This window comes from Phyllobates terribilis, unplaced genomic scaffold (assembly GCF_046119375.1).
Source record: "Phyllobates terribilis strain yellow unplaced genomic scaffold, ASM4611937v1 Scaffold_5__5_contigs__length_657084704, whole genome shotgun sequence".
Lineage (NCBI taxonomy): Eukaryota > Metazoa > Chordata > Amphibia > Anura > Dendrobatidae > Phyllobates > Phyllobates terribilis.
In genome coordinates this window covers 610,405,095-610,431,928 of record NW_027362765.1, presented here as the reverse complement: position 1 = coordinate 610,431,928, position 26,834 = coordinate 610,405,095, and the positions used below count along the sequence as shown (strand labels likewise).

General features: G+C 48.0%; 1 protein-coding gene across 2 annotated transcripts in view; it reads left to right on the top strand.

The window, feature by feature from the left end:
* Positions 1–275: 275 nt before the first annotated feature.
* The window catches only part of KAT6B (lysine acetyltransferase 6B), a 218,649-nt gene continuing 192,090 nt past the window's right edge, over positions 276–26,834 (top strand). Inside the window, exons 1-2 of one of the 2 annotated variants that reach the window (XM_073686072.1) lie at positions 276–422; positions 18,127–18,952. In XM_073686072.1, the coding sequence (XP_073542173.1) occupies positions 18,281–18,952 (672 nt within the window). In that variant the 5' untranslated portion in view covers positions 276–422; positions 18,127–18,280. The remainder of the gene's footprint in view (positions 423–18,126; positions 18,953–26,834) is intronic. The other variant, XM_073686073.1, reaches the window with a different exon arrangement.

Sequence of the window (26,834 nt, the reverse complement as noted above, 5' to 3'; positions counted from 1 at the left end):
TGACATGGAGAACGGTAACCACCAGCGTGCAGCGGACGGGGCAGCATCCGCCGTGCCTCAGCCAGCAGCCGGACAGATTGAGGACGTGAGGAAGCAGCTGTGCCACAAGCTCACACATTACTGATCTCCCGCCGCTGGCCCCGCCTCCGCCAATCACAGCCGTGCAATTCCGGACCCAGCGTGCAGGGAGGGCGGGCACAGCCGGAGCCCTCATTAGCGTATTAGCTCCGCCCCCACTGCCTAAACCAGCCAGGATTTATGGAAATGTATAACTGACAGGCACTTGGGCCAATTAGCATTGCAGGGGGCGGGGACGGTGAGGTAGGTGAGGTGTAATGAGACTGGTGTAATCAGTGTCAAGTCGGACCCGAATACGGCGCAACAAAATGGCGGAGGATTCTTAACGATGGTTTCGATGCCGGGTGAGTGCAGCAGGTCGCCTCTGAATAATGTTTTTTGGGTTGGTGTCTCTTGATGGGTGATGACATGGCTGTAATGTGGGTGACGTCATGTCTGTGACGTCATGCCTGGTGATACGGAGGTGACGTCATCGGGTGATTGGTTTAGTGCACGCTACTGTACTGAGATGCAGGTGATTAGGCAGCATTGCCAGTGTGTGTACAGGCGGCTTTGTGTCCCAGCGTGTATAAGCGGGAGCTGTGACGTCACCCTGCGGTGTGCACCTTCCCGCCTGTGACGTCAGTCCTGGACGCGCGCCGAGCTGGTGACGTGCTTCACTCTTCACTGGCTACGCGGCTCTGCTGCCTGTGCTCTGGGCCTGTACCTGTACCTGTGCTCTGGGGCTGTACCTGTACCTGTGCTCTGGGGCTGTACCTGTACCTGTGCTCTGGGGCTGTACCTGTACCTGTGCTCTGGGGCTGTACCTGTACCTGTGCTCTGGGGCTGTACCTGTACCTGTGCTCTGGGGCTGTACCTGTACCTGTGCTCTGGGGCTGTACCTGTACCTGTGCTCTGGGGCTGTACCTGTACCTGTGCTCTGGGGCTGTACCTGTGCGCCGGCTCTGCTGCCTGTGCTCTCGGGCTGTACCTGTGCGCCGGCTCTGCTGCCTGTGCTCTCGGGCTGTACCTGTGCGCCGGCTCTGCTGCCTGTGCTCTCGGGCTGTACCTGTGCGCCGGCTCTGCTGCCTGTGCTCTCGGGCTGTACCTGTGCGCCGGCTCTGCTGCCTGTGCTCTCGGGCTGTACCTGTGCGCCGGCTCTGCTGCCTGTGCTCTCGGGCTGTACCTGTGCGCCGGCTCTACTGCCTGTGCTCTCGGGCTGTGCCTGTACCTGTGCTCTGGGGCTGTACCTGTACCTGTGCTCTGGGGCTGTACCTGTACCTGTGCTCTGGGGCTGTACCTGTGCGCCGGCTCTACTGCCTGTGCTCTCGGGCTGTACCTGTGCGCCGGCTCTGCTGCCTGTGCTCTCGGGCTGTACCTGTGCGCCGCCTCTGCTGCCTGTGCTCTCGGGCTGTACCTGTTCGCCGGCTCTGCTGCCTGTGCGCTGGGGCTGTACCTGTGCGCCGTCTCTGCTGCCTGTGCTCTCGGGCTGTACCTGTGCGCCGCCTCTGCTGCCTGTGTGCTGGGACTGTGCCTGTGCCTGTGCTCTCGGGCTGTACCTGTGCGCCGGCTCTGCTGCCTGTGCTCTCGGGCTGTACCTGTGCGCCGGCTCTGCTGCCTGTGCTCTCGGGCTGTACCTGTGCGCCGGCTCTGCTGCCTGTGCTCTCGGGCTGTACCTGTGCGCCGGCTCTGCTGCCTGTGCTCTCGGGCTGTACCTGTGCGCCGGCTCTGCTGCCTGTGCTCTCGGGCTGTATCTGTTCGCCGGCTCTGCTGCCTGTGCGCTGGGGCTGTACCTGTGCGCCGGCTCTGCTGCCTTTGCTCTCGGGCTGTACCTGTTCGCCGGCTCTGCTGCCTGTGCACTGGGGCTGTACCTGTGCGCCGGCTCTGCTGCCTGTGCTCTCGGGCTGTACCTGTTCGCCTGCTCTGCTGCCTGTGCGCTGGGGCTGTACCTATGCTCTCGGGCTGTACCTGTGCGCCGGCTCTGCTGCCTGTGCTCTCGGGCTGTACCTGTTCGCCGGCTCTGCTGCCTGTGCGCTGGGGCTGTACCTGTGCGCCGGCTCTGCTGCCTGTGCTCTCGGGCTGTACCTGTTCGCCGGCTCTGCTGCCTGTGCACTGGGGCTGTACCTGTGCTCTCGGGCTGTACCTGTGCGCCGGCTCTGCTGCCTGTGCTCTCGGGCTGTACCTGTGCGCCGGCTCTGCTGCCTGTGCTCTCGGGCTGTACCTGTTCGCCGGCTCTGCTGCCTGTGCGCTGGGGCTGTACCTATGCTCTCGGGCTGTACCTATGCTCTCGGGCTGTACCTGTGCGCCGGCTCTGCCTGTGCTCTCGGGCTGTACCTGTGCGCCGGCTCTGCTGCCTGTGCGCTGGGGCTGTACCTGTGCGCCGGCTCTGCTGCCTGTGCGCTGGGGCTGTACCTGTGCGCCGGCTCTGCTGCCTGTGCTCTCGGGCTGTACCTGTGCGCCGGCTCTGCTGCCTGTGCTCTCGGGCTGTACCTGTGCGCCGGCTCTGCTGCCTGTGCTCTCGGGCTGTACCTGTGCGCCGGCTCTGCTGCCTGTGCTCTCGGGCTGTACCTGTGCGCCGGCTCTGCTGCCTGTGCTCTCGGGCTGTACCTGTGCGCCGGCTCTACTGCCTGTGCTCTCGGGCTGTGCCTGTACCTGTGCTCTGGGGCTGTACCTGTACCTGTGCTCTGGGGCTGTACCTGTACCTGTGCTCTGGGGCTGTACCTGTGCGCCGGCTCTACTGCCTGTGCTCTCGGGCTGTACCTGTGCGCCGGCTCTGCTGCCTGTGCTCTCGGGCTGTACCTGTGCGCCGCCTCTGCTGCCTGTGCTCTCGGGCTGTACCTGTTCGCCGGCTCTGCTGCCTGTGCGCTGGGGCTGTACCTGTGCGCCGTCTCTGCTGCCTGTGCTCTCGGGCTGTACCTGTGCGCCGCCTCTGCTGCCTGTGTGCTGGGACTGTGCCTGTGCCTGTGCTCTCGGGCTGTACCTGTGCGCCGGCTCTGCTGCCTGTGCTCTCGGGCTGTACCTGTGCGCCGGCTCTGCTGCCTGTGCTCTCGGGCTGTACCTGTGCGCCGGCTCTGCTGCCTGTGCTCTCGGGCTGTACCTGTGCGCCGGCTCTGCTGCCTGTGCTCTCGGGCTGTACCTGTGCGCCGGCTCTGCTGCCTGTGCTCTCGGGCTGTATCTGTTCGCCGGCTCTGCTGCCTGTGCGCTGGGGCTGTACCTGTGCGCCGGCTCTGCTGCCTTTGCTCTCGGGCTGTACCTGTTCGCCGGCTCTGCTGCCTGTGCACTGGGGCTGTACCTGTGCGCCGGCTCTGCTGCCTGTGCTCTCGGGCTGTACCTGTTCGCCTGCTCTGCTGCCTGTGCGCTGGGGCTGTACCTATGCTCTCGGGCTGTACCTGTGCGCCGGCTCTGCTGCCTGTGCTCTCGGGCTGTACCTGTTCGCCGGCTCTGCTGCCTGTGCGCTGGGGCTGTACCTGTGCGCCGGCTCTGCTGCCTGTGCTCTCGGGCTGTACCTGTTCGCCGGCTCTGCTGCCTGTGCACTGGGGCTGTACCTGTGCTCTCGGGCTGTACCTGTGCGCCGGCTCTGCTGCCTGTGCTCTCGGGCTGTACCTGTGCGCCGGCTCTGCTGCCTGTGCTCTCGGGCTGTACCTGTTCGCCGGCTCTGCTGCCTGTGCGCTGGGGCTGTACCTATGCTCTCGGGCTGTACCTATGCTCTCGGGCTGTACCTGTGCGCCGGCTCTGCCTGTGCTCTCGGGCTGTACCTGTGCGCCGGCTCTGCTGCCTGTGCGCTGGGGCTGTACCTGTGCGCCGGCTCTGCTGCCTGTGCGCTGGGGCTGTACCTGTGCGCCGGCTCTGCTGCCTGTGCTCTCGGGCTGTACCTGTGCGCCGGCTCTGCTGCCTGTGCTCTCGGGCTGTACCTGTTCGCCGGCTCTGCTGCCTGTGCGCTGGGGCTGTACCTATGCTCTCGGGCTGTACCTGTGCGCCGGCTCTGCTGCCTGTGCGCCGGCTCTGCCTGTGCTCTCGGGCTGTACCTGTGCGCCGGCTCTGCTGCCTGTGCGCTGGGGCTGTACCTGTGCGCCGGCTCTGCTGCCTGTGCGCTGGGGCTGTACCTGTGCGCCGGCTCTGCTGCCTGTGCTCTCGGGCTGTACCTGTGCGCCGGCTCTGCTGCCTGTGCTCTCGGGCTGTACCTGTTCGCCGGCTCTGCTGCCTGTGCGCTGGGGCTGTACCTATGCTCTCGGGCTGTACCTGTGCGCCGGCTCTGCTGCCTGTGCTCTCGGGCTGTACCTGTGCGCCGGCTCTGCTGCCTGTGCTCTCGGGCTGTACCTGTGCGCCGGCTCTGCTGCCTGTGCGCTGGGGCTGTACCTGTGCTCTCGGGCTGTACCTGTTCGCCGGCTCTGCTGCCTGTTTGCCGGCGCTGTACCTGTGCTCTCGGGCTGTACCTGTGCGCCGCCTCTGCTGCCTGTGCTCTCTGGCTGTGCCTGTGCGCCGGCTCTGCTGCCTGTGCTCTCGGGCTGTACCTGTTCGCCGGCTCTGCTGCCTGTGCGCTGGGGCTGTACCTGTGCGCCGGCTCTGCTGCCTGGGCTCTCGGGCTGTACCTGTGCGCCGGCTCTGCTGCCTGTGCTCCGGGGCAGTGCCTGTGCGCCGGCTCTGCTGCCTGTGCGCTCGGGCTGTACCTGTGTGCCGGCTCTGCTGCCTGTGCTCTCGGGCTGTACCTGTGCGCCGGCTCTGCTGCCTGTGCGCTCGGGCTGTACCTGTTTGCCGGCTCTGCTGCCTGTGCGCTCGGGCTGTACCTGTTCGCCGGCTCTGCTGCCTGTACCTGTGCTCTGGGGCTGTACCTGTGCGCCGGCTCTGCTGCCTGTGCGCTCGGGTTGTGCCTGTGCGCCGGCTCTGCTGCCTGTGCGCCGGCTGTGTACACGGCCAATTTCAGGGTTTCTTCCTCCAAGAGACAGAACCGTCTAATGCAGGGTTCCCCAACTCCAGTCCTCAAGGCCCACCAACAGGTCATGTTTTCAGGATTTCCTTAGTATTGCACAGGTGATAATTCCATCATCAGCACAGGCAATAGTTACATCACCTGTGCAATACTAAGGAAATCCTGAAGATATGATCTGTTTGTGGGCCTTGAGGACTGGAGTTGGGGAACCCTGGTCTAATGTACTGACAAATGGGGAAGATCCCAGAGGGATGAACTGGTGAGAGGATGAGTAGGGCCATTTTGCCATTACTGGCCCATGGTGATTCTTCTGTCACTATGGATATGGCCGGCACAACTTTATACTCTTGTTATATTTGTAATGCTTGGAAAAATGTCAGATATTTCTAAAATAAAAATATTTAAAAAAAAATTCCCTTTTAATTTACTGTTTGGGTTAAATAAACGTTCATACTTCCCAATATTGAAATGTGCCTGATGGGCTGCTGTGACCTTGTACTCACTGTCGATAAGCAGGGTTGGGGGGGGCGCTCCAGGTCTTGTCATAGCACACATAGAAGCTGGGCCTAAGCCTCCTCTCCTCACTGCTGGGGCCTACTGTTATCATAAGTGGGGAGGAAAGCTGTGTGCCACTGTAAACACTTCTGCAGCACTCATCTCCCAGCGCTGTTAGCCCTGCTGTACTCCCGTCCCCATATACAGACAGTGCCCTGAAATGAAAATTGCCAGGTGTTTTTTGCAATGACACACAGCTTTGCTCTCCTGCCCACAATGACGGTGTCAATGAGAGCTGCAGAGGTGTTTTGTAATGACACACTGCTCTGCAATTCTCCCCTCCTCCCATTGACAGTGCCAATAAGAGCTGCAGGAGTTGTAATGACACACTGCTATGCTCTTCTTCTTCTCCCCACCCCCCACACACACACTGATAGTGCCTATTAGAGCTGCAGAGGTTGTTTGTAATGACACACAGCTCTACACTTCTCCCCTCCTCCCAAAGCTCCAGAGGCTCTTAACACCATGGATTTCTGGCCCCTCTCTGTTGTGGTAAACCAGTGACATTAACAATATAGGTAAGCATAGAATGTGATATTTATTAATGGTATATGGGGGTAGTAGAAATTGGGGTTTCTCTTAGAGAAAGGAGATCAGCAATAATAATCAAACATATAAGTTCTGGATTAGTACAGATCGTAAACCTCAAGAGATAAATATCATCAGGCTAGATCCAAGTCACAGTCCATTTCATAGGACCATGTGGGACTATCGGAGGTTTAAATGTATGTCTTCTAGTTCTGGGCTAAACATACATGCCTGGATTTACAAGAGGCATTTTTAGTGCTTTAGGGGAGATGGAATACATTCTAAAGATTCATTGAGTTTCTTTCTGAAGGATTAGATATTTTAGTGGGGTATGTGATCCATTAGGAGACCTGCAACCTGGCCACAGGTTGGTTATACATGCAGCCACTAGCCTTATTGTTATCCTAAGTTATATATAGGTGCATCTCACTAAATTAGAATATCATCAAAAAGTTAATTTATTTCAGTTCTTCAATACAAAAAGTGAAACTCATATTATATAGAGTCATTACAGAGTGATCTATTTCACGTGTTTATTTCTGTTAATGTTGATGATTATGGCTTACAGCCAATGAAAACACAAAAGTCATTGTCTCAGTTAGCTAAAATAATTAACAAAAAACACCTGCAAAGGCTTGCTAAGCATTTAAAAAAAGTCTCTTAGTCTGTTTCAGTAGGCTTCACAATCATGGGGAAGACTGCTGACTTGACAGATGTCTAGAAGGCAGTCATTGACACACTCCACAACGTCCCAGAGTGCCAATTTTCATTTGGAAATCAAGGTCCCAGAGTCTGGAGGAAGAGTGGAGAGGCCACAATCCAATCTGCTTGAGGTCTAGTGTGAAGTTTCCACAATCAGTGATGGTATGGGGAGCCATGTCATCTGCTAGTGTAGGTCCATTGTGTTTTATCAAGACCAAAGTCAGCGCTGCCGTCTACCAGGAAATTTTAGAGCACTTCATGCTTCTCTCTGCCGACAAGCTTTTTGGAGATGGAAATTTCATTCTCCAGCAGGACTTGGCACCTGTCCACACTGTCAAAAGTACCAATACCTGGTTTAAAAACAACAGTATCACTGTGCTTGATTGGCAACATTTCGGATTGCCTGTTTTTCCAGCATTCCTCACATGTATTAAATCTGTCAAACAGTTGCAAATCATGTTCACGGAGCGAGGAAAACTTACAGCCTGAGCATTCTATAAATACTCGGTGCTCGGCCGAGTATACTTGGCTAAAGGGTTAACCGAACATACTCGCTCAACACTACTCTCTAGCAAACTTCAGACGGGCCCGGACATATAATGGCTTAAGCAGGGGGACACGTCTGGCACTGCAGGGTCTGAGTCCCTGGCGGCGTAGTGTGTTACTGATGGCAATCTGTGTAACGTTGGTCCCAGCTCTCGGCAGGTCATTCACTAGGTCCCCCCGTGTGGTTCTGGGATTTTTGCTCACCGTTCTTGAGATCATTTTGAGCCCATGGGGTGAGATCTTGTGTGGAGCCCCAGATCGAGGGAGATTATCAGTGGTCTTGTCTGTCTTCCATTTTCTAATTATTGCTCCCACAGTTGATTTCTTCACACCAAGCTGCTTGCCTATTGCAGATTCAGTCTTCCCAGCCTGGTGCAGGGCTACAATTTTGTTTCTGGTGTCCTTCGACAGCTCTTTGGTCTCCACCATAGTGGAGTTTGGAGTGTGACTGTTTGAGGTTGCGGACAGGCGTCTTTTATACTGATAACAAATTCAAACAGGAGCCAGTACTACAGGTAATGAGTGGAGGACAGAGGAGCCTCTTAAAGAAGAAGTTACAAGTCTGTGAGAGCCAGAAATCTTGCTTGTTTGTAATTGACCAAATACTTATTTTCCACCAAAATTTGAAAAAAAAAATCTAAATCAGACAATGTGATTTTCAGGATTTGTTTTCTCATTTTGTCTCTCATAGTTGAGGTCTACCTATGATGTCAATTACAGGCCGACCTCATCTTTTTAAGTGGGAGACCTTGCACAATTGGTGGCTGACTAAATAAATACTTTTTTTTCCCCACTGTATGTGTGTATGTACAATCCTACGAGCAGGTCTCACTGAAATTTTGCTTGAACTTCCAAACCTTACCTTGACCTCTACTGTTCCTGTTAACTGCCATTTCTTAATTACATTTCGAACTGAGGAAAGAGCAAATTGAAAACGCTTTGCTATCTTCTTATAGCCTTCTCCTGCTTTGTAGGCCTCCACGATTTTCATTTTCAGAGTGCTAGGAAGCTGCTGAGAAGAACCCGTGGCTTCTGGATTTTGGCACAAGGTTAGAGGAGGCTGGGTTTTTCTAAAACTGGTAAATTTGCATCACCTGGTCTTTCCATTGATGGTAAACAAGTCCTAACCCTAACACCCTAATTAAGGTCTGAAACCATGGTCAAAGTTATCTTAGCACACAAATCTCCAAGGGTGCCCAAACTTTTGCATTGGCCCATGTTCTTTTTTGTAAATTTTTAAAATGTAAAAAAATGACAGGTGGTGACCACAGACCATTTCTCTTGTTACAAAGTCACTGGCAAAGTACTAGAGGGGAGATGGGTAGCACTGAGGTTGTTAGCTTCAATAATATAAACCTAGGAAAAATCATCCAGCACACTAAATAATGAGAGGGGTTAATTAGCCTTGTTTAGTGCTAAGTTTATTGAACAGCTGAGAGTGGGAGGAGTCCAGAGGATAAATACCCAGCTTTCTAGAGCATTTCAGAGTGGGGTGGGTCTGGAGGTGCAAGCTCTGAAGTTGTGTTTTTATGTTAAGGAAAGCTGGACCTTGTGTTGATTGTTCCTGAAGTGGATAAATTCGCGTAGCAACAAGGACTGTGCCATACGTTATGTTTTTGTTTTCCTGTTAAGCCGGGAAGGCCGTGCTTGTTTTGCTAACCTTGCACCGGTTTTATGCCGTACTTTTAATAAAACCAATGGAAGACTTAAAGAGACAGTGAGATGTTACAAGTGCGGGCAAGTTTCAAAGGAAGCAAGTGTGAGAGCTGCGGACAAATTGCATGTCCTGTGTGAATTCGGCTGTAAGTATGGAACACACAAAATGGAGGAGCTGGTCAAGCATCTGGTACAAAGCCAGTGTCTCAAAGCCAGCACCAACAGCACCTGCAACAGCAACGGGATTAGCTCCAGCAGCAGCAGATTGATTTACTCCGAGGCGGTTCGTATCACGGCAGCAGCTCCCAACTCCAAGGTCAGCTGATGATTTCTCTGTCTAGAAGGCGGTGAGGTGAGCCTTGCAGAAAATGAAACCGGACGATGATATAAAGGCCCTTTTAACAGTTTTTGAGAGTGTCGCCGATAGGGAGAAACTTCCGCCAGAGCAGTGGGCAGAAGTCCTTGGGAAATGCTTAACAGGGAGGCACAAAAGCCTACTAAGATTTGGCCTTATAGGATGCCAAACAATATGAAAAATTGAAAACAGAAATTTTGGCGCGCTTGGGGGTGACCATGTCTGTCAGGGCACAACGGGTCCACCACTGGGCATATTATCGTAACAAACCCCCCCTTACTCCCAAATGTTTGAACTGCTGCACCTGCTCCAAAAGTGGTTACAGCTGGAGTCCTCTACACCAGCGCAGATGGTGGAGCGAGTTGTAATGGACTGGTTAATGCACTCCCTTCCGAGCCCGATGCAGACTTTGGTTGCCCAGGAGAGCCCCGGGATGTCGATGACTTGGTCGGACTGGTCAAAAGGTATTAGGGGGTCAATGGGTTCTTGGGGAGGCAACCAATACTCAACTCCATACTGGCTGAAAAAAGAGAATGGACAGCACCTCCAAAAACATACGTTGATATATAGTGCCTCTTGGAAAAAATATATAAAACTGAACATGAGGTTCTTGGTGTAACATTCTGATCAGACTGTAGGAAGCCCACTGCCACATCACGGCAAACCTCTTAGTGGGTCCTAACATTTCCTGCCTAAAAGGGAGTGGCGCCGTGCGCCAAACACCGCCGCAGCGGCAATGCACCAGCAGGATGGGCGGCCTGGTGCCTCACAGCACCCATGCTGCAAGACTGAGTCCCCATAACTCCAGGCCGCGCCGCCCCACAAGCACAAAACCACAGCAACAATGGCCGACACACTGCACCAACACCACGGGGCATTGTATCTCCTCTTTTCAGTCTCTCAAGTGAGAACAAAAATAGGCTAGACCCTTTTTGCAGGCTCCTGCTAATTAAAATCACATGCCAAATGGGAGGAGTGCACATCCGAAGACAAAAGACATCATCCATACTCGGGGGGGGGTGTCGGAGGTTAAAAGTGGGATGGGACGTCCAAAGTTCAAGGGGGCAGCGGAGGTCATGCTGACGGCCTTATCGGGGAATGTAATTTGCTGGAGATGTGACGGCCAAAGGTCATATAGCAACCCATTGTCCCCTGAACACCGAGCAAATGGACTGTAGCAAATAACCCCAGTGTTCATTCTACGTATATCCAGGTTGCAGTGTGGACTGTGCACCTAGCGAGGGGCCCCAAACTTGTCCTGTAAAATTTGAATGGTCTTCAAATGACTGTACTACTAAACTCAGGGAGTTTGGTGACCCTTGTGAGGGCCACACTCTCCCACCAATTGATCCATGGGAAGAAGGTGGGTGTCCGATGCATTTGCGGGGATGCTAAAGACTATCCGGTGACCAGAATGATCATTGAGATGGCCCGACCTACTGAGTCCCATGAGGTCGGTGTGGTCCAGGATTTGTTGCACCCAATTATCATAGGCCGGGACTTTGTATTGTTTTGGGACTTGTGGGGAAGAGGTGGAGACCTCGAGTGCTCGGGTAAGAAACGGGTTGGCCCTAAAAAAGTCTCACCAACCCCAGTGTCTGACGAGTTTCCCTTATGTTTAGCGGGTGAAGAGGCGTAGGTAGTATCCCCTGAGGCAGACATTCCTGAGATGTGGGTGACGAGAAAATTTTGGGTTCACCCAACATAGGGACCTAACTCTAAAAGAGGCTTTCAATAAAGTAACCGTTATCAACGGCATAGCACAGGAGTCGGGGCTGAAACCAGATTTCTCTATTTCATGTTCAGTGGGACATAATTGTACCAGGTTACTAAGGTGAGGAACGAGATGGAGCAATTGTTGGTACCAGGACCCTATAGATAAAGGGTGTTGGACAGAGCCCATTCACATGTTGTGGGTGGCCATCTAGGAGTGGACAAAACTCAAGAACGGGTCATGTGGAGGTACTATTGGCCCAGATGTCGCCCGAAAATCCTAAGGTATTGTAAGTTCTGTCCCACTTGCCGGTTAACCTCTACCACCTGTCCCTTCCAAAATCTTCTCATGCCGCTACCCATCAAGGCAGGGCAATAGAGAAACCGTGTTGAAACTCCCTGTGGGCTGGACAAGTCCTTAGTGTCCCCTTCTGGCGTCACTGTGGCAGTTTCCAGCTAGTAGTCAGGTTGTTGAACACGGAATCCAGATTGAACCACATGTGCAGGTGAACCAAAAAGAGTATAGAATCCCGGAAGCCTGACGCAAGGTGGCTTAGAATGAGGTGGCTAAATTTGAAGCGTATCTGATGCCCCTCGCCAATGAACTCCTAGAGAAGCTAGTGTCAGCCAGATACATCGCCTCCTTGGACCTAACAAAAGGTTACTGGTAAATCCTTCTCTCTGAGCACCTAGGAGAAGATTGCCTCTTTTACACCTGATGGTTGCTTCCAGTATACCAGAAGCCCATTCGGGCTGCAGAGAAACCCAACTACCTCCCAGAAGGCCATGGACCGGATCTTAGCCCCTCACAAAAAATACTCCGCAGCTTACCTCAACGACATTGTGATATTCAGCCCGGATTGGGGAAATCCTCTGCAGAAGGTTCAGGCCGTGCTGGATGCGCTGAGGAAGTGGGGGTTTACCATAAACCCAAAAAAGTGTGCCATGGGGAACAAGAAGGAAATACTTGAAATGAATAAGGTGGAGGCAATCCAAAATTGGTTGAAACCGGTCTACAAGAAACAGTATCCCACCATTTCTAGAAATGCCTAAACCTATGAGCGGTGTATCCCGAATTTCACCATGACAGCCGCACCTCTGAACGACCTTCTTAAGGGCATGAAGACGTCAATGGCCAAATGGTCTCTTGAAGCCGAGCTGGTGTTCCAAGGCTTGAAACTCAGGGCTACAAGACTTCAACTTTTATGTGGAACACAGGCCTGAGAAGCTGCATGCAACTAAGATGCCCTGTCTAGACTTCCCTGTTTGGTGACTGAAGGTGCCAAAACCCCCAGCTTTGGGCAGGGAAGGGGGATATGTGACAGTTATTGGCAAAGTACTAGAGGGGAGATGGGTAGTACTGAGGTTGTTAGCTTCAGTAATATAAACCTAGGAAAAATAATCCAGTACACTAAGTGATGAGAGGGGTTAATCCGTCATGTTTAGTGCTAGGATGATTGATCAGCTGTAGAGTGGGAGGAGTACAGAGGATAAATACCCAGCTTTCTAGAGCATTTCAGAGTGAGGTAGGCCTAGATGTGCAAGCTCTGGAGCTGTGTTTTTGTGTTAAGGAAAGCTGGATCTTGTGTTGATTGTTCCTGAAGCGGGCGGATTCCCATAGCAACAAGGACTGTGCCAATACGTTATGTTTTTGTTTTCCTGTTAAGCCGGGAAGGCCTTGTTTGTTTTGCTAATTCTGCACTTGTTTTATACCATACTTTTAGTAAAACCAGCGGAAGCCTTTTTGGCTGTTGGTCACTTTTGCATTTTGTCATTGCTCTCACCCCTACAGGTACAGTAGCGTGAGGTTGTGTCTACAGTACAACCCACAGAAGTTGCTCAGGTAGTGCAGCTCATCCAGAATGACCCATCAATGCGAGCTGTGGCAAGAAGGGTAGCTGTGTCTGCAGGCACAGTGTCCAGAGCATGGATCAGATACCAGGAGACAGGCCAGTGCACCAGGAGATGTGGAGGGAGCTGTAGGAGGGCAACAACCCAGCAGCAGGACCGCTACCTCCTCCTGTGTGCAAGGAGAAACAGGAGGAGCAGTGCCCGAGCCCTGCAAAATGACCTGCAGCAGGCCACTAACATTCATGTGTCTGCTGAACTGTCATAAACTGTCAAAACTGTCATATACCACCCTCATGGAGTCTGTTTAAGGGCCCAACGTCCACAGGTGGGTGTTGAGCTTACAGCCCAACACCGAGCAGGGCGATTGGCATTTGCCAGAGAATATCAAGATTGGCAGATTTGACACTGGCGCCCGGTGCTCTTCACAGATGAAAGCAGGTTCACACTGAGCACATGTGACAGAATCTGGAGACGCCTGCAACATCCTCCAGCATGACCGGTTTGGCATTGGGTCAGTAATGGTGTGTGGAGGCATTTCTTTGCAGGGCCGCACAGCCCTACAAGTGCTAGCCGGATGTAGCCTGACTGCCATTAGGTACCGGGATGAGATCCTCAGACCTATTGTGAGACCATATGCAGGTGCAGTTGACCCTGGGTTCCTCCTAATGCGGGACAATGCCAGACCTCAAGTGGCTGAAGTGTGTCAGCAGTTCCTGCAAGATGAAGGCATTGATGCTTTGGACTGGCCTGCCCGTTCCCCAGACCTGAAGCACATCTGGGACATCATGTTTTGTTCCATCCACCAACACCACGTTGCACCACAGACTGTCCAGGAGTTGGCGGATGCTTTAATCCAGGTCTGGGAGGAGATCCCTCAAAAGAAGATCTGCCGCCTCATCAGGAACATGCCCAGGCGTTGTAGGGAGGTCATACAGGCACGTTGAGGCCACACACACTACTGAGCAGAGCTGTGGAGTTGGTAAGCCAAACCTCCGACTCCTCAATTTCCATGGCACAGACTACACTACTCCCACATAAATGGCTCATGTTTTAAGTGATAAATTTACTGTTGCACAGATTCATCTCAGCTAAAAGTCTAGACCCTTAAATCAGGAATAGGACAGACATTTCATAACTTTCCCAAATTCTTATGAAAAAATATTCCCCACAAACTGCTTTGAACTACTGTACCCAATTTATTATATTTTAGGAGTTGGAGTCGGTCCATTTTATACCGACTCCACCAAAATGGACACAGACTCCGACTCCACAGCCCTGCTACTGAGCATCATTTCCTTGTTTTTAGGCATTTCCACTTAAGTTGGATCAGCTTGTAATTTGATTTTACACTTTGATTTTGAGTATCATTCCAAATCCAGACCTCCATGGGATAATAATTTTGATTTACATTGATAATTTTTATGTTTTGTTGTTCTCAGCGCATTCCATAATCTCATTATTATTTTTGTTGCTTTAAAATACGAAGGAAATGTGTCATCTTTAACTTTAGGCCTTTTAGAGATCATTTCGTCTTCAACTTGCTAAATAGTAATTTTGGCCAGGGTGAATTTAGAATAAAGCTTAATTTTTAAGGGGTAATTTTTTGTAAGACGCTAGTTACAACCCTTCAATATTATTATTGTGAGCCCAGAAAACAAAACTACCCAAGAGCTGAAACTCGAATGCCCCCTTGCTTGGACGTAGCATAAATTATAATCTAAACTTTACAAGGTAATATCTTTGCAACAGAGAGAAGGGGGGGAAAAAAAGTTGCATCCATTAGTCAATAATGTGACCAGTTCAGCATGCTCAATGTGGTGAAGGGTTCTCCTTAGGGGGTTTTCCTTATTTCATTTTTTTGACCCATAGATATACTTGTTAGCCCCTTCACGACCTATGACGTATAGGTAATTTATAAGTCGCCTCCCCCTCTTTGATGCGGGCTCCGGCGCTGAGCCCACATCTTTTCAGGCACATGACAGCTGACTTGATCAGCTGTCATGTGCCCCTAACAGCTGCGATGGAATCGCGATCCACCCTCGGTTGTTAACATGTTAAATGCTGCTGTTAATCTCTGACAGTAGCATTTAACATGCTTGTATTGGAAGTGGCCGGGGCATTCATAGCAGATGGGCATTTCTGCTGCACATAGCAGGGCTGCACAGGCGATCAGACGATCACAGCTTCAAGTCTCCTAAGAAGAGTATTGAAGCATGTAAAAACTAAAAATATATAGTTTTAAAAATATTAAAAAAAATAAGTTTAAATCACCCCACCTTTTTGCCATTCAAAATAAAACCTTTAAAAAATCAAAAATACACATATTTGGTATCGCCGCGTTCATAAACGCACAATCTATCGAAATATAAAAATAAATGATCCGATCGGTAAACGGCGTAACAAGAAAAAAATCAAATCACCAGAATTACGTTTTTTTGGTCATCGCAACATTGCAAGAAAATGCAAGAACGGGCGATCAAAACATCGTATCTACCCTAAAATGGGCAAAAAATAAGCCATCACCCAGTCCTGATCCTGAAAAATGGAGACGCTGCGGGTCTCATAAAATGGCACTTTATTTTTTTTTTTTTTTCACCTCTTAAATAAAAAAGAACCTTTTACATGTTTGATAACTACAATCTCGTAGTGACCTGTAGAATCATGACAGGTCAGTTTTAGCATTTAGTTAACGTGTTAAATAAAAAAAAATTGTGGAATTGCACTTTTTTTGCAATTTCACTGCACTTTAAAGTTTTTTTCACGTTTTCCAGTACACTATATGGTAACATCAATGGTGTTGTTCAAAAGTACAACTCATCCCGCAAAGAACATGCTCTCATACGGCCATATTGACAGAAAAATAAAAAAGTTATGTCTCTGGGAAGAAGGGGGGGGGGCAAAAAATGAAAATACGAAAAATGGAAAATGCCAAGTCGGTGAAGCAGTTAGTTAACCAAATGTGTCCTTATTTTTTTTTGTTTTGTTTCTGCTGTCCATCTTATTTATTTGATCTAATACTGGAGATCTCATTAGTGCTGAGGTAAGAAGAGACTGCTCACATTGCTGTCCACCATATCTATCTGATCTAATACTGGAGATACCAGAGGTGCTCGGGTAAGAAGAGGCTGCTCACACTGCTGTCCACTTGGATTTTTTGCTAACAATGTTTGGACCAGCTCAATCCGATCTATTTAAAATCAAAAATCTTTATTGTAGATCCTTTAAAATCACATCATGAATTTACAGAGCAATAAAAATCTTCAGTGCATTTCAAACATGGCAGGTGTCCTTTAATCATGAAGATGCAACCTCTCCCCAACCTCTGCAGTGTATTACTGTACCAGCAAAGTGGATTAGATTTTACCAAGTCTCATCCTCTTTTGTGGATTTTTAATCTGCATCATATCAGTTTTTGCTGTATATTTTTTCAAATACAGTATAAAATGGAAAAAAGGTTTTTAAAAATAAGAACATACTTGTTACCTGCATAATCTTATTGACTTGGAGAATCATATTGCCATGTCAGTTTTACTGTATAATGAACATGGTAAATAAAAAATATTCGAGGCATTGCACTTTTTTTTTGCAATGTCAACACTCTTGGAGTTTTTTTTCCCGCTTTCCAGTGCATCACATGATAAAATGAATGGTGTCATTCAAAAGTACAAATCGGCCAGTAAAAAACAAGCCCTCATACGGTTGTGGAGGGAAAAGTAAAAAATTATGGCTCTTGGAAGAAGGCGAGTAAAAAAAGCGGAAAATCACCCAGTCATGAAAGGGTTAAGTCACAGTGAAATTGGTAGTAAGCCATACGTTGACGTGCTATTTCTCATGTACAAAGCTGGTTCTGCAAAAAGTGTCACAATTTCCGTCCTGATAAATACAGTGCATTCCACAGAGCACTATGTCGGGGTTTCCTTTTGGAATCCCCGAAAAAACACGATTCCAGTAGAATCATTCACTTAAGAGCTCATGCAGACGAGCATATAAATCGGACATGTGCTGTGTGATTTTTGATCGGATAGCACACTGGCAGAACACTGACCCATGGTATTCAGTAGGGCTGATAAGAGGAATAACTTTGTTTCTCAGTCCGACCGTCCATGAGAAAGGAATTGCAGCATGTACTACTTTTTTCATAGTCTCGGATGAGACGCGCCCATTCATGTCTATCGGTGCTTTGAGAAAAAAAACTAATCCCACACGGACCATTCGAGTGACCTCCAATTTTTCTAGATATATTTTTATTATAAATCATTTAACTGTATTTGACCTTGTAAATTTTTTAATGTAGTTGTATGACAATGATGGATCGCACCCGGACGTAAAAATAAAAAACATGACACACGGATGAAAATCAGATGTAAATTAGAATAGAAATTGTTCGAGCTTTCTGGATGAAACCTAGCTGCCCTAAAGAAGACTAATATTGCCAGGATGGAAACCAGACCATGCCCAAACATGCACAAAAACATTGTCTACCATGTTTTTGTGTATGTCTGAAAAGGGTGAATGCTGCCGTGATGGAGGTCAGACAGGTCCACAGTGACTTGTCAGCTTCATTGAAGTGAATGACTCTGCCGGAGGATCGTGTTAGAATCCTTCGTTTTTGGGGGATTTCAACAGAAACCCCATCATATTGTTCTGCAGGGCCTAATCTTAATGGAAAATATGCTGGCTTTACACCCTTAGAACCAAGCTATAGCTCCTGTCCAAAAGAACTGCATGGTCACCAGTCTGTATATGTAAATAAATGTTTAAATACTTGTATACATTTGTTGTCAGTGAATGAAAACCTTCCGGATTCCATCTGGAGACTGACGCACATAATGGGCCCCTCTTGTAATAAGCTATGCACTTGTCCGATTTTGTGCAGATCTAGGCTGGAGGTTCTGGTCAGAGTCTCTGGTGCTATTTATCCTGGTAAAACTCCTGGAAATCCAATAGACCCCTTACTGGTTCAGTCTAACTGGAGCTGTTGGGATTTACCTTTTACTGTTCCAATACTTGTCTATGTGGCTGCATTAGACATAGTTTTCTGCATAATTCTTCGTTGAAGTTGCTTGTTAGTTCCTAATGTTGACAGTATTTAGCTCGTCGCTGGGATAACCTTGAATATTGTTTGAAAAATTGAGGTCCTTTTTCACAAAAAGCTCATAGTTGTGTCTCCCTGTCATTTATTTATACGTCCCTTTCTTTGATCATTTCAATAAAGTCTGTTTCCTTTTTTCCTTAGATTTTGTTTTATGACTGGGATTTACGGAGTTCCAGCTGTTCTTTTGATGTGTGCCCTTCTGATGGGTTTCTGCTCTGAAGATGGATGTGCGTAAGCTGTTGCCGAATACAACCTAGGATCCATTTGGTTATGGGCTTGGTGATCACAGTGGTGCATGAATGACCTCTATAGGCAGCACCAGGCTTCTGGATACACTTTATTAACCATGGTAAAACTTGCAAACCCTCTTTATACGGAGTGGATTTTGGAAGCAATACAAAAAGTTAAACGTCAAAAGCAACGTCCATCGGAGGAACGGATTTGTCATGCTGTGTGCGTTTCTCATGGGCTTGATACAAGACGTGTCCTTGAGCAACTGGAACTTGGTGTTCAGGATGGGTCAGTCCTCAAAGTTCTTAACAAAGGTGTGGCTTCCTACAAGGACCCAGAAAACCCTGGACGCCTTACAACCCCCACACTTGGTCATTTTCTTAAACCAAACAAGGGGCCCCGGCCAGTAAGTGCCGACCTGAGAAGTGTGGATTGGAATAAACTACTTCATAGGGCGATCGAAGGACTGCAGGAGTCTAATGGATCATCACTGAAGAATATTGAGAAGTTTTTGCGTGGCCAGAATGATTTGACTGGAATTGTTGTGAACCCTATCTTTCAAAGACGATTGCGTCTTGCGGCAAAAAGGGCAGTTAACAATGGAAGACTGCTAAAAGATGGTCCACAGTATAGGATTAACTATGGAGGTCTGGGAGGAAAAGGTTCTTCTGGATATTGCAGTTTTTCCACATCCTTGCTCCCCCCAGTTAGCCTTCTCACTCATGAAAAGGACCAGGTAAGTGGACTGGTAGAACTCTTGTTTCCAGCTTTGTTACAGTGCTGTCACAAGGTGGTCACCGGCAACAACCTGATACCTTATGTGTCTGTTATTTGGTGTAGGCTGATAATAACCCTATTCTAGTTAGTCTTCTATGTCTTATCTGCTTGATTGTTGTGTTAGATAAATGTTTCATGATCATATGTGAATCTTGTGCAGCTGATACAGCATTGTTCTTATTTTAAGTGAGACACTTGTAAAATGGGTTGTCCTTAAAGTAAAAACATATTCCTACCCCTCCAGAGAGGACTTCCACTCTGATGGAGTACTGAAAGGCTGCAGTCGATCAGCGGCCGCAGCAATCAAGTAACATAAAAATGTCACATGACCACCAGGAAACACATTACCGGTCTGGGAGGTAAGAAACTATTTACAATCATGGCTGAAAGTGTTGGCACCATTGAAATTATTCCAGAAAATGAAGTATTTCTCCCAGAAAATTATTGCAATTACACAAGTTTTGTTATACACATGTTTCTTGTGTGTATTGGAAAAAAAGGCAAATTGGACACAATTTCACACAAAATCCTCAAAATGGACCGGACAAAAATGTTAGCATTTTTCTAAAAATATGGGTAAACAACTTTGTTTCAAGCATGTGATGCTCGTTCAAACTCACCTGTGGCAAGAAACAGTTCGGGGCAATATGAAAATAACACCTGAAACCAGATAAAAAGGGGAGAAGTTGACTCAATCTTTACATTGTGTGTCTGTGTGTGCCACAATAAGCATGGTTTCAGAAAGAGGAGAAGAGAACTGTCTGAGGACTTGAGAACCAAAATTGTTGAAAAATATCAACAATCTCAAGATAACAAGTCCATCTCCAGAGATCTTGATGTTCCTTTGTCCACGTTGCGCAGCATAATCAAGAAGTTTACAACTCATGACACTGTAGCTAATCTCCCTGGATGTGGATGGCAGAGAAAAATTGATGAAAGGCTGCAACGCAAGATAGCCCGGATGGTAGATAAGCCACCTCAATCATTTCTAAAAAAAAATTCAAGCTATCCTGCAGGCTCAGTTCACGCTGACCCTGATGCACCCTATCTGTTGACATTTGAATGAAATGAAAGCTATAGCAGGAGGACCCCACTGCTGACACAGACCTAGAAAAGCTAGGCTGCAGTTTGCCAAAATGTGCGTGAGTAAGCCAAAATCCTTCTGGGAAAGCGTGTTGTGGACAGATGAGACCAAGATAGAGCTTTTTGGAAAAGCACAGAATTCTGCTGTTTACCAAAAAGGGAATGAGGCCTATAATGAAAAGAACACAGTACCTACGGTCAAATATGGTGGAGGTTCAAAGATGTTTTGGGGTTGTTTTGCTGCCTCTGGCACTGGGTCCCTTGACTGTGTCCTAGGCATCATGAAACCTGCAGATTACCAAAGGATTTGGGGTTGCAATGTAGTGCTCAGTGTTGTAAAGCTGGGTTTGCGTCCTATTTCATGAGCCTTCCAGCAGGACAATGGCCCCAAACATGCTTCAAGGAGCACCTAGAAATGGATGGAAACGAAGTGCTGGAGAGTTCTGAAGTGGCCAGCAATAAGTCTGAATCTAAATCCCATTGAACACCTGTGCGGAGTTTTTAAAATTGCTGTTGGGAGAAAGCACCCTTCCAGTATGAGAGACCTGGAGCATTTTGCAAAAGAATAGTGGTCCAAAATTCCAGCTGAGAGGTGTAATAACCATCAACAAGCTTATCGGAAGTGATTGATTGCAGTTTTTACTTCCAAGTGTCGTGCAACCAAATATTAAGTTGAGGGTGCCAACAATTCTGTCCTACATATATATGGGGTTTTGTGTGAAATTATGTCCAATTTGCCTTTTTTTTCTCTCTGTTTCTTTGTGTTGTTCCAATACGCACAAAGGAAGTAAACTTGTATAACAAAACTTATAATTGCAATAATTTTCTAGGAGAACTACTTAATTTTTCTGGAACAATTTCAAGGGTGCAAACTAGTGTTGAGCGAGTATGTTCTATTAACCCTTTCGGCGAGTATGCTCGGGCCGAGCTCAGAGTATTTACATCTGCTCGGTGATATGGTTGAATCGCTCCCGTGTGCATGATTTGCGACTGATAGTTTTATTACATGTGAGGAATGTCTATTTCTTACACATTCCTCACATGTAATAAAGCTGTCAAACCGTTGCAAATCATGCACACGGGAGCGATTCAACCATATCACCGAGCAGCTATAAATACTCGAAACTCGGCCCGAGCATACTCGGAACAGAACATACTCGCTCAACACTAGTGCCAACACTCCATGACTGTATATGTGTATATATGTATGTATGTATGTATGTATCTTTGATATCTATATACACAGCTGTCTCTGTAAGTGCTAAGATTTATGCAAACACTGAATTATGACATTTGGACTGCATTATTTTTATATTAAATATTCTTCTAAAATGACGAAAGTATTTGCCACACAAATTGATCAATTCGTCTGAGCCCACCAGCCAAGACAAGGCATACCAATCACTAAGCTCGGTGACCCTGCCGATTTAAACAGAATGAGTCGTTCAGACAGATCTGTCATTGGCTGCAGCGGTTACATGTGCTGTAATAGTGTAGTGACACCACCACTGGGAGTAGCGCCAGAGAGCCAGTGCTGGAGCAGGTGAAGGTGTGTACAGCTGATTTATATTATTTTCGACTATAATATGCCAATAAGTTTAAAAAATAAATTGTAAATGGGCAAAACCCCTGTAGGAAATTGTGTAAATAGATGGAGAATTGAATACGTTATTGATACTTAACGCACATAAGTTTTAGATTTAGTGCACTCTTTTTGAGTGATCAGATACTGAAACGGATGTGCTGCAGGCCTATTACTACAGTTCAACAAAACTGAAGGTTAACACATTTGTGTTGTTCTCCCATCAGTGCTGATCTTCTCATGTTGGTAGTGTTTTGGTGGTTCAGAATGTGAGATTTTCCTGTGCATGATTTTAACTTCAGATTTTTAGCAAGCCCCCGTTAGGCTATGTGCCCATGATGCAGAAATGCTCAAGATTTTTTCCTGAGCGTTTCTTCATCTCCCTGGCAGAAAAAATGCATGCGGATTGTACATGCGGATTGTACATGCGGATTGTACATGCGGATTGTACATGTGTTTTTCCTGCCAGGGGCATGCGGATGTGAAGCGTTCTTCACTGGCATTTCCGCATGCGGGTTGTCAAGAGCTTTTCCAAGCAATTTTAGCATCACTTGGAAAGTGCTTGACAACTTGGTCACACTATATAAATCCATGCAACCGGCATGGATTTATATAGTGTGACCCCAAAGAATGGTTAAAAATAAATATATACTTATCTTCCGATGGCCCCCGGAGTCTTGCTTTGCTCCGTCCTGGCTGCCGGCAGCTCGTGGTACGCTGAAGGACCTGCCGTCACATGACTAAATGACGTCAGCGCAGGTCCTTCAGTTAACCGTGAGCTGCCGGAGGGAGAGGACAAGGAGATCGGGGGCCATCAGAAGGTAAATATAATATTTTATTTTTTATTTTATTCTTTTTTTTACAGGTTCTTTGCTACCTGGGTCTGGAGGAGAGTCTCCTGTCCTCCACACCCGGGTACCATCCACACATAGAAACGCTTGGATTCCGCATGTACAGATCCAGCAATGCGGAATCCAAGCGATTCAATGCAAGTCAGTGGTGGCGAAAACGCAGCGCTTCCGCAAAATAATTGGCAGTGCTGTGTTTTTTTCCGCAATGATAACCCGCAGCGGAAATTTCTGCAGCATGTGCACAGCACATGCGGATTATCATTGAGGAACGTGGCAGACCTTCTACCATGCGTTTTTTAAGCGTAAAATCCGGAGCATTTCTGCATCGTGGGCACATAGCCTAACACAGGTAAATGGGGTCAAATTGCAACTGGCAAACAGCTGTGACAAGCCATTACGTTTTTTTGCGATTAGCTTGTTGCAGTATCTTTTGGATGTTTTGAGGACAAATCTGATGTTTCAGGCCAATCTGGTCCTTGGTCATAACTCAAGTGGACAGAAGACCTAAAGTTTAAATGGCAGTCAGCTAATAGAAAACCTGTCTTAAATACCTACCACACGTGTAACCTAAATGGGCTTCTACAAGGAGAATAATCGCTGGCTAAATGATTAAAGTATAATCTTTTCAGTTTACATCGAAATATGAGTATATATTCAATCAAAACAAAATCCGTATTATGTAAATAATCACATTAGTGGAGAAAGCAAAAAATACACAACAAATGTGATAAATGAACCCGGTTATAAATTACATTTTAGTGATGAGCGCAAGTGCTTGCGAGGGGTGCTCGGGTATGCACCGAGTATCGAGGGGTGCTCGGGGATGCACCGAGTATCGAGGGGTGCTCGGGGATGCACCGAGTATCGAGGGGTGCTCGGGGATGCAGCGAGTATCGAGGGGTGCTCGGGGATGCAGCGAGTATCGAGGGGTGCTCGGGGATGCAGCGAGTATCGAGGGGTGCTCGGGGATGCAGCGAGTATCGAGGGGTGCTCGGGGATGCAGCGAGTATCGAGGGGTGCTCGGGGATGCAGCGAGTATCGAGGGGTGCTCGGGGATGCAGCGAGTATCGAGGGGTGCTCGGGGATGCAGCGAGTATCGAGGGGTGCTCGGGGATGCAGCGAGTATCGAGGGGTGCTCGGGGATGCAGCGAGTATCGAGGGGTGCTCGGGGATGCACAGAGTATCGAGGGGTGCTCGGGGATGCACCGAGTATCGAGGGGTGCTCGGGGATGCACCGAGTATCGAGGGGTGCTCGGGGATGCACCGAGTATCGAGGGGTGCTCGGGGATGCAGCGAGTATCGAGGGGTGCTCGGGGATGCAGCGAGTATCGAGGGGTGCTCGGGGATGCAGCGAGTATCGAGGGGTGCTCGGGGATGCAGCGAGTATCGAGGGGTGCTCGGGGATGCAGCGAGTATCGAGGGTGCTCGGGGATGCAGCGAGTATCGAGGGGTGCTCGGGGATGCAGCGAGTATCGAGGGGTGCTCGGGGATGCAGCGAGTATTGAGGGTGCTCGGGGATGCAGCGAGAGCTCGAGTTGACATGTTTGAGTCCCTACAGCTGCATCTTTCGCAGCTGTTAGACAGCCACAAAACATGCAGGGATTGCCTAACATACTGTGGTATTTAACTGGTTAACATCCTCTGGTGGAGCAACTATTAAATCAGCTTTCATGTGCACAGAAAGATGCGGGCTCACATGCGGAGCATGTGAGCCCGCATCAAAGTCAGGGACACGACATATGACGTGTATGTACTTCATATGTCGCGAAGGGGTTAATCCTTGTCTCGTGTTTAGACCAGTCAGATGACCAGTTTTAGCATAAACCTTCAGAAAGTCTCCCTACCTAGGAGTTTGTGCTGCAGATCCTCACCTCTAGATGGCCTTAACCCCTTCCCAAAATATAACGTAACTGTACGTCATGATTGAGAAGAGATTCCTGCAAATTGCCGTACACCTAGTTTTATTATTCTTTTTTTGTTTTCTTTTCTTTTTTCTATTGTTTTGGGATTTATTTTTGGAACCTTACAATTTATTATTTTTTTTTTTTTACCCAATTCATATTTATATACTTTTTCACTACACTGGTTCCCCCGTTATATATTTTTTCTCGGGGAGCTTGTATTACATCGCATTTTATTCTTCTCACTCATTTTTGCTACCAATCCACATGGATACGTTTCATGGGTGTCCCTGTAAAAATATCGGATGGATTCCTGTGCAGAAATAAGATAAGGTTTCTCCTTTTTTGACACAGCTCTTTTTCACTGCTTTACATGTATTCTTTTTCACTTTGTTTTATTGTTTTTTTTAATTTTCTGTGAGTGTTTTATATTCTTTCCTTTTTTTAATCTTTTTTTATACATTTATATTCCTTCTTTCACATTAGCTTTGACTATTACACAATAACATATTTAAAACTAAGGCAATTATTCTATATTTTGCTTTTTTTTATTTCAATTTTTTTTCTTTCTGTGGTTATTTATTGTCTGTCTTTGTCTTTTTTATTGTATTATTCATTTCTAGAGTTTCCTTTTAATAAAAAGCAACTTACTATTCTTCAATGGACTTCCTCGATGTATTTAAGTACACTTGCATTTCTGCTGATTTATTGTTTTATTCCGTCCTCCATCCACTAGTGTGCAGTGCTGTGTGCTCTCATACATGACCAGCATCCTGGTTCCAATGGCAAAGTGTTCTCCACAAGTTGCTTGTTCCGGCCCTTTCTTTGACTTGTCAGAGGGTATGTGGCCTTGTGACATGGGACACTGAGGCATGCAGGAGCCGTGGTGCCATGGAGGAAGCGTTGATTCCAGCTGCTAACCCTCTAGTTGAATTATGACCCTATATATCATCTCTGTGCTCTAAATCACATGACACCCCTCATGCGGAAACCCAGGAAAAACGCGCGTTAGGGGGTATCTTATTTGTATTATGCCAGCTCATTGTGGTAAACTATCCAATGTTATGCATTATACTATGGTTTGTGATCTTTTCACTGTGATGTTATTTTGTCTGATTTACCAGCTATGACTACAGATAGTATACTTTTTGTAGAGTGGTTTGTCACCTCGATATGTAGCACAGTATATGTACCATCCCTTTTTTCCTTATATTCCAAATGTTTGAGCACCTGCACTAATTCAATTCAGAATGGTTCAGCAAGTAAAAATGCCTGAAACATTGAGGTCTAGCTGTGATCGGTGCTATAACGGCACTGATCATAGGCTGGTGCTAGGTAACAGTGGCGTCCGTGCCCCTACCACTGGGGTAATCAGACGAGACGATAGCGGATGTCCGACCAACCAATCTGTGTTCAAGAGGTCCGTTTAACCTCCTGATGACCTCTGCACCACCTCATTCTAGTTTGGAGAAGTGAGCAGAGTGGTCATTATGTCGATCTGCTACTCACATGCTGGGACTTGTGGTTCCACAGACATCACTATTGCTGCTACCGATTGAAGAACTGAAGTGTTCCTGTCTTCTGCCTTGCTTTAAGTCACTCTAATTCCTCCCTCCCCTCTTTTTGTCACCGAGCGCTGATCAATCCTTCATTGCTCGGTTTTTGGCGCTTCCTTTTTCTTTTGCACCTCCCTCCTGTGTGCGTCCTGCAGCTACTGTGCACTTATCAGTGATGCACATCACTAATCGGCATCAGTGCTCACTTTTGGCTCCAGGTTTTTTGTTTTTTTTTCAAAAGGTGTAGAAAAAAAATAGGGCTAGATATAGGGACAGTGTAATCCATAGTCAAAAATAATTACTGTGATAATTATATTACACTACAAGTATTTTTTACTAAAATAAAATTACAATTAGCGTCAGATAGTTTCAGGCATTAAGTACATTTTTTTTTTTTACTAAGTTTAACCCCTTTCCGACACAAGGCGTACTAATACGTATCTGTGCCCTGGGCCTTATGGGCCAGATACATATTAGTACGCCTTGGCGATTTCGCCCACACACAAGCGGTTCGGGCGAGATCACCGCCGGGTGTCAGCTGATTGTCACAGCTGACACCCAGTGCCACAGCTGACACCCAGTGCTATGTGCAGGGAGCGGTCCCGCACTGCTCCCTGCACATTAACCCCCGAAATGCTGAGATTGAAATCGATCGCAGCATTCCTGTGCAAGAGGAGGTAAGCGCGATACTTACCTTCTCTGCCGGCGTCCCGCGGCATCTGAGTCCGGTCCCAGATGTTGTCATGGTGACCCAATGTCATAATGACAACATCCGGGTCACCCGGAGGCAGGAAGTTACTTTGGTCATGTGCAGTGCACGACCAAAGTAACTTCTTCCTGTGCAGCGCTGACAGGCTGCATAGCATAG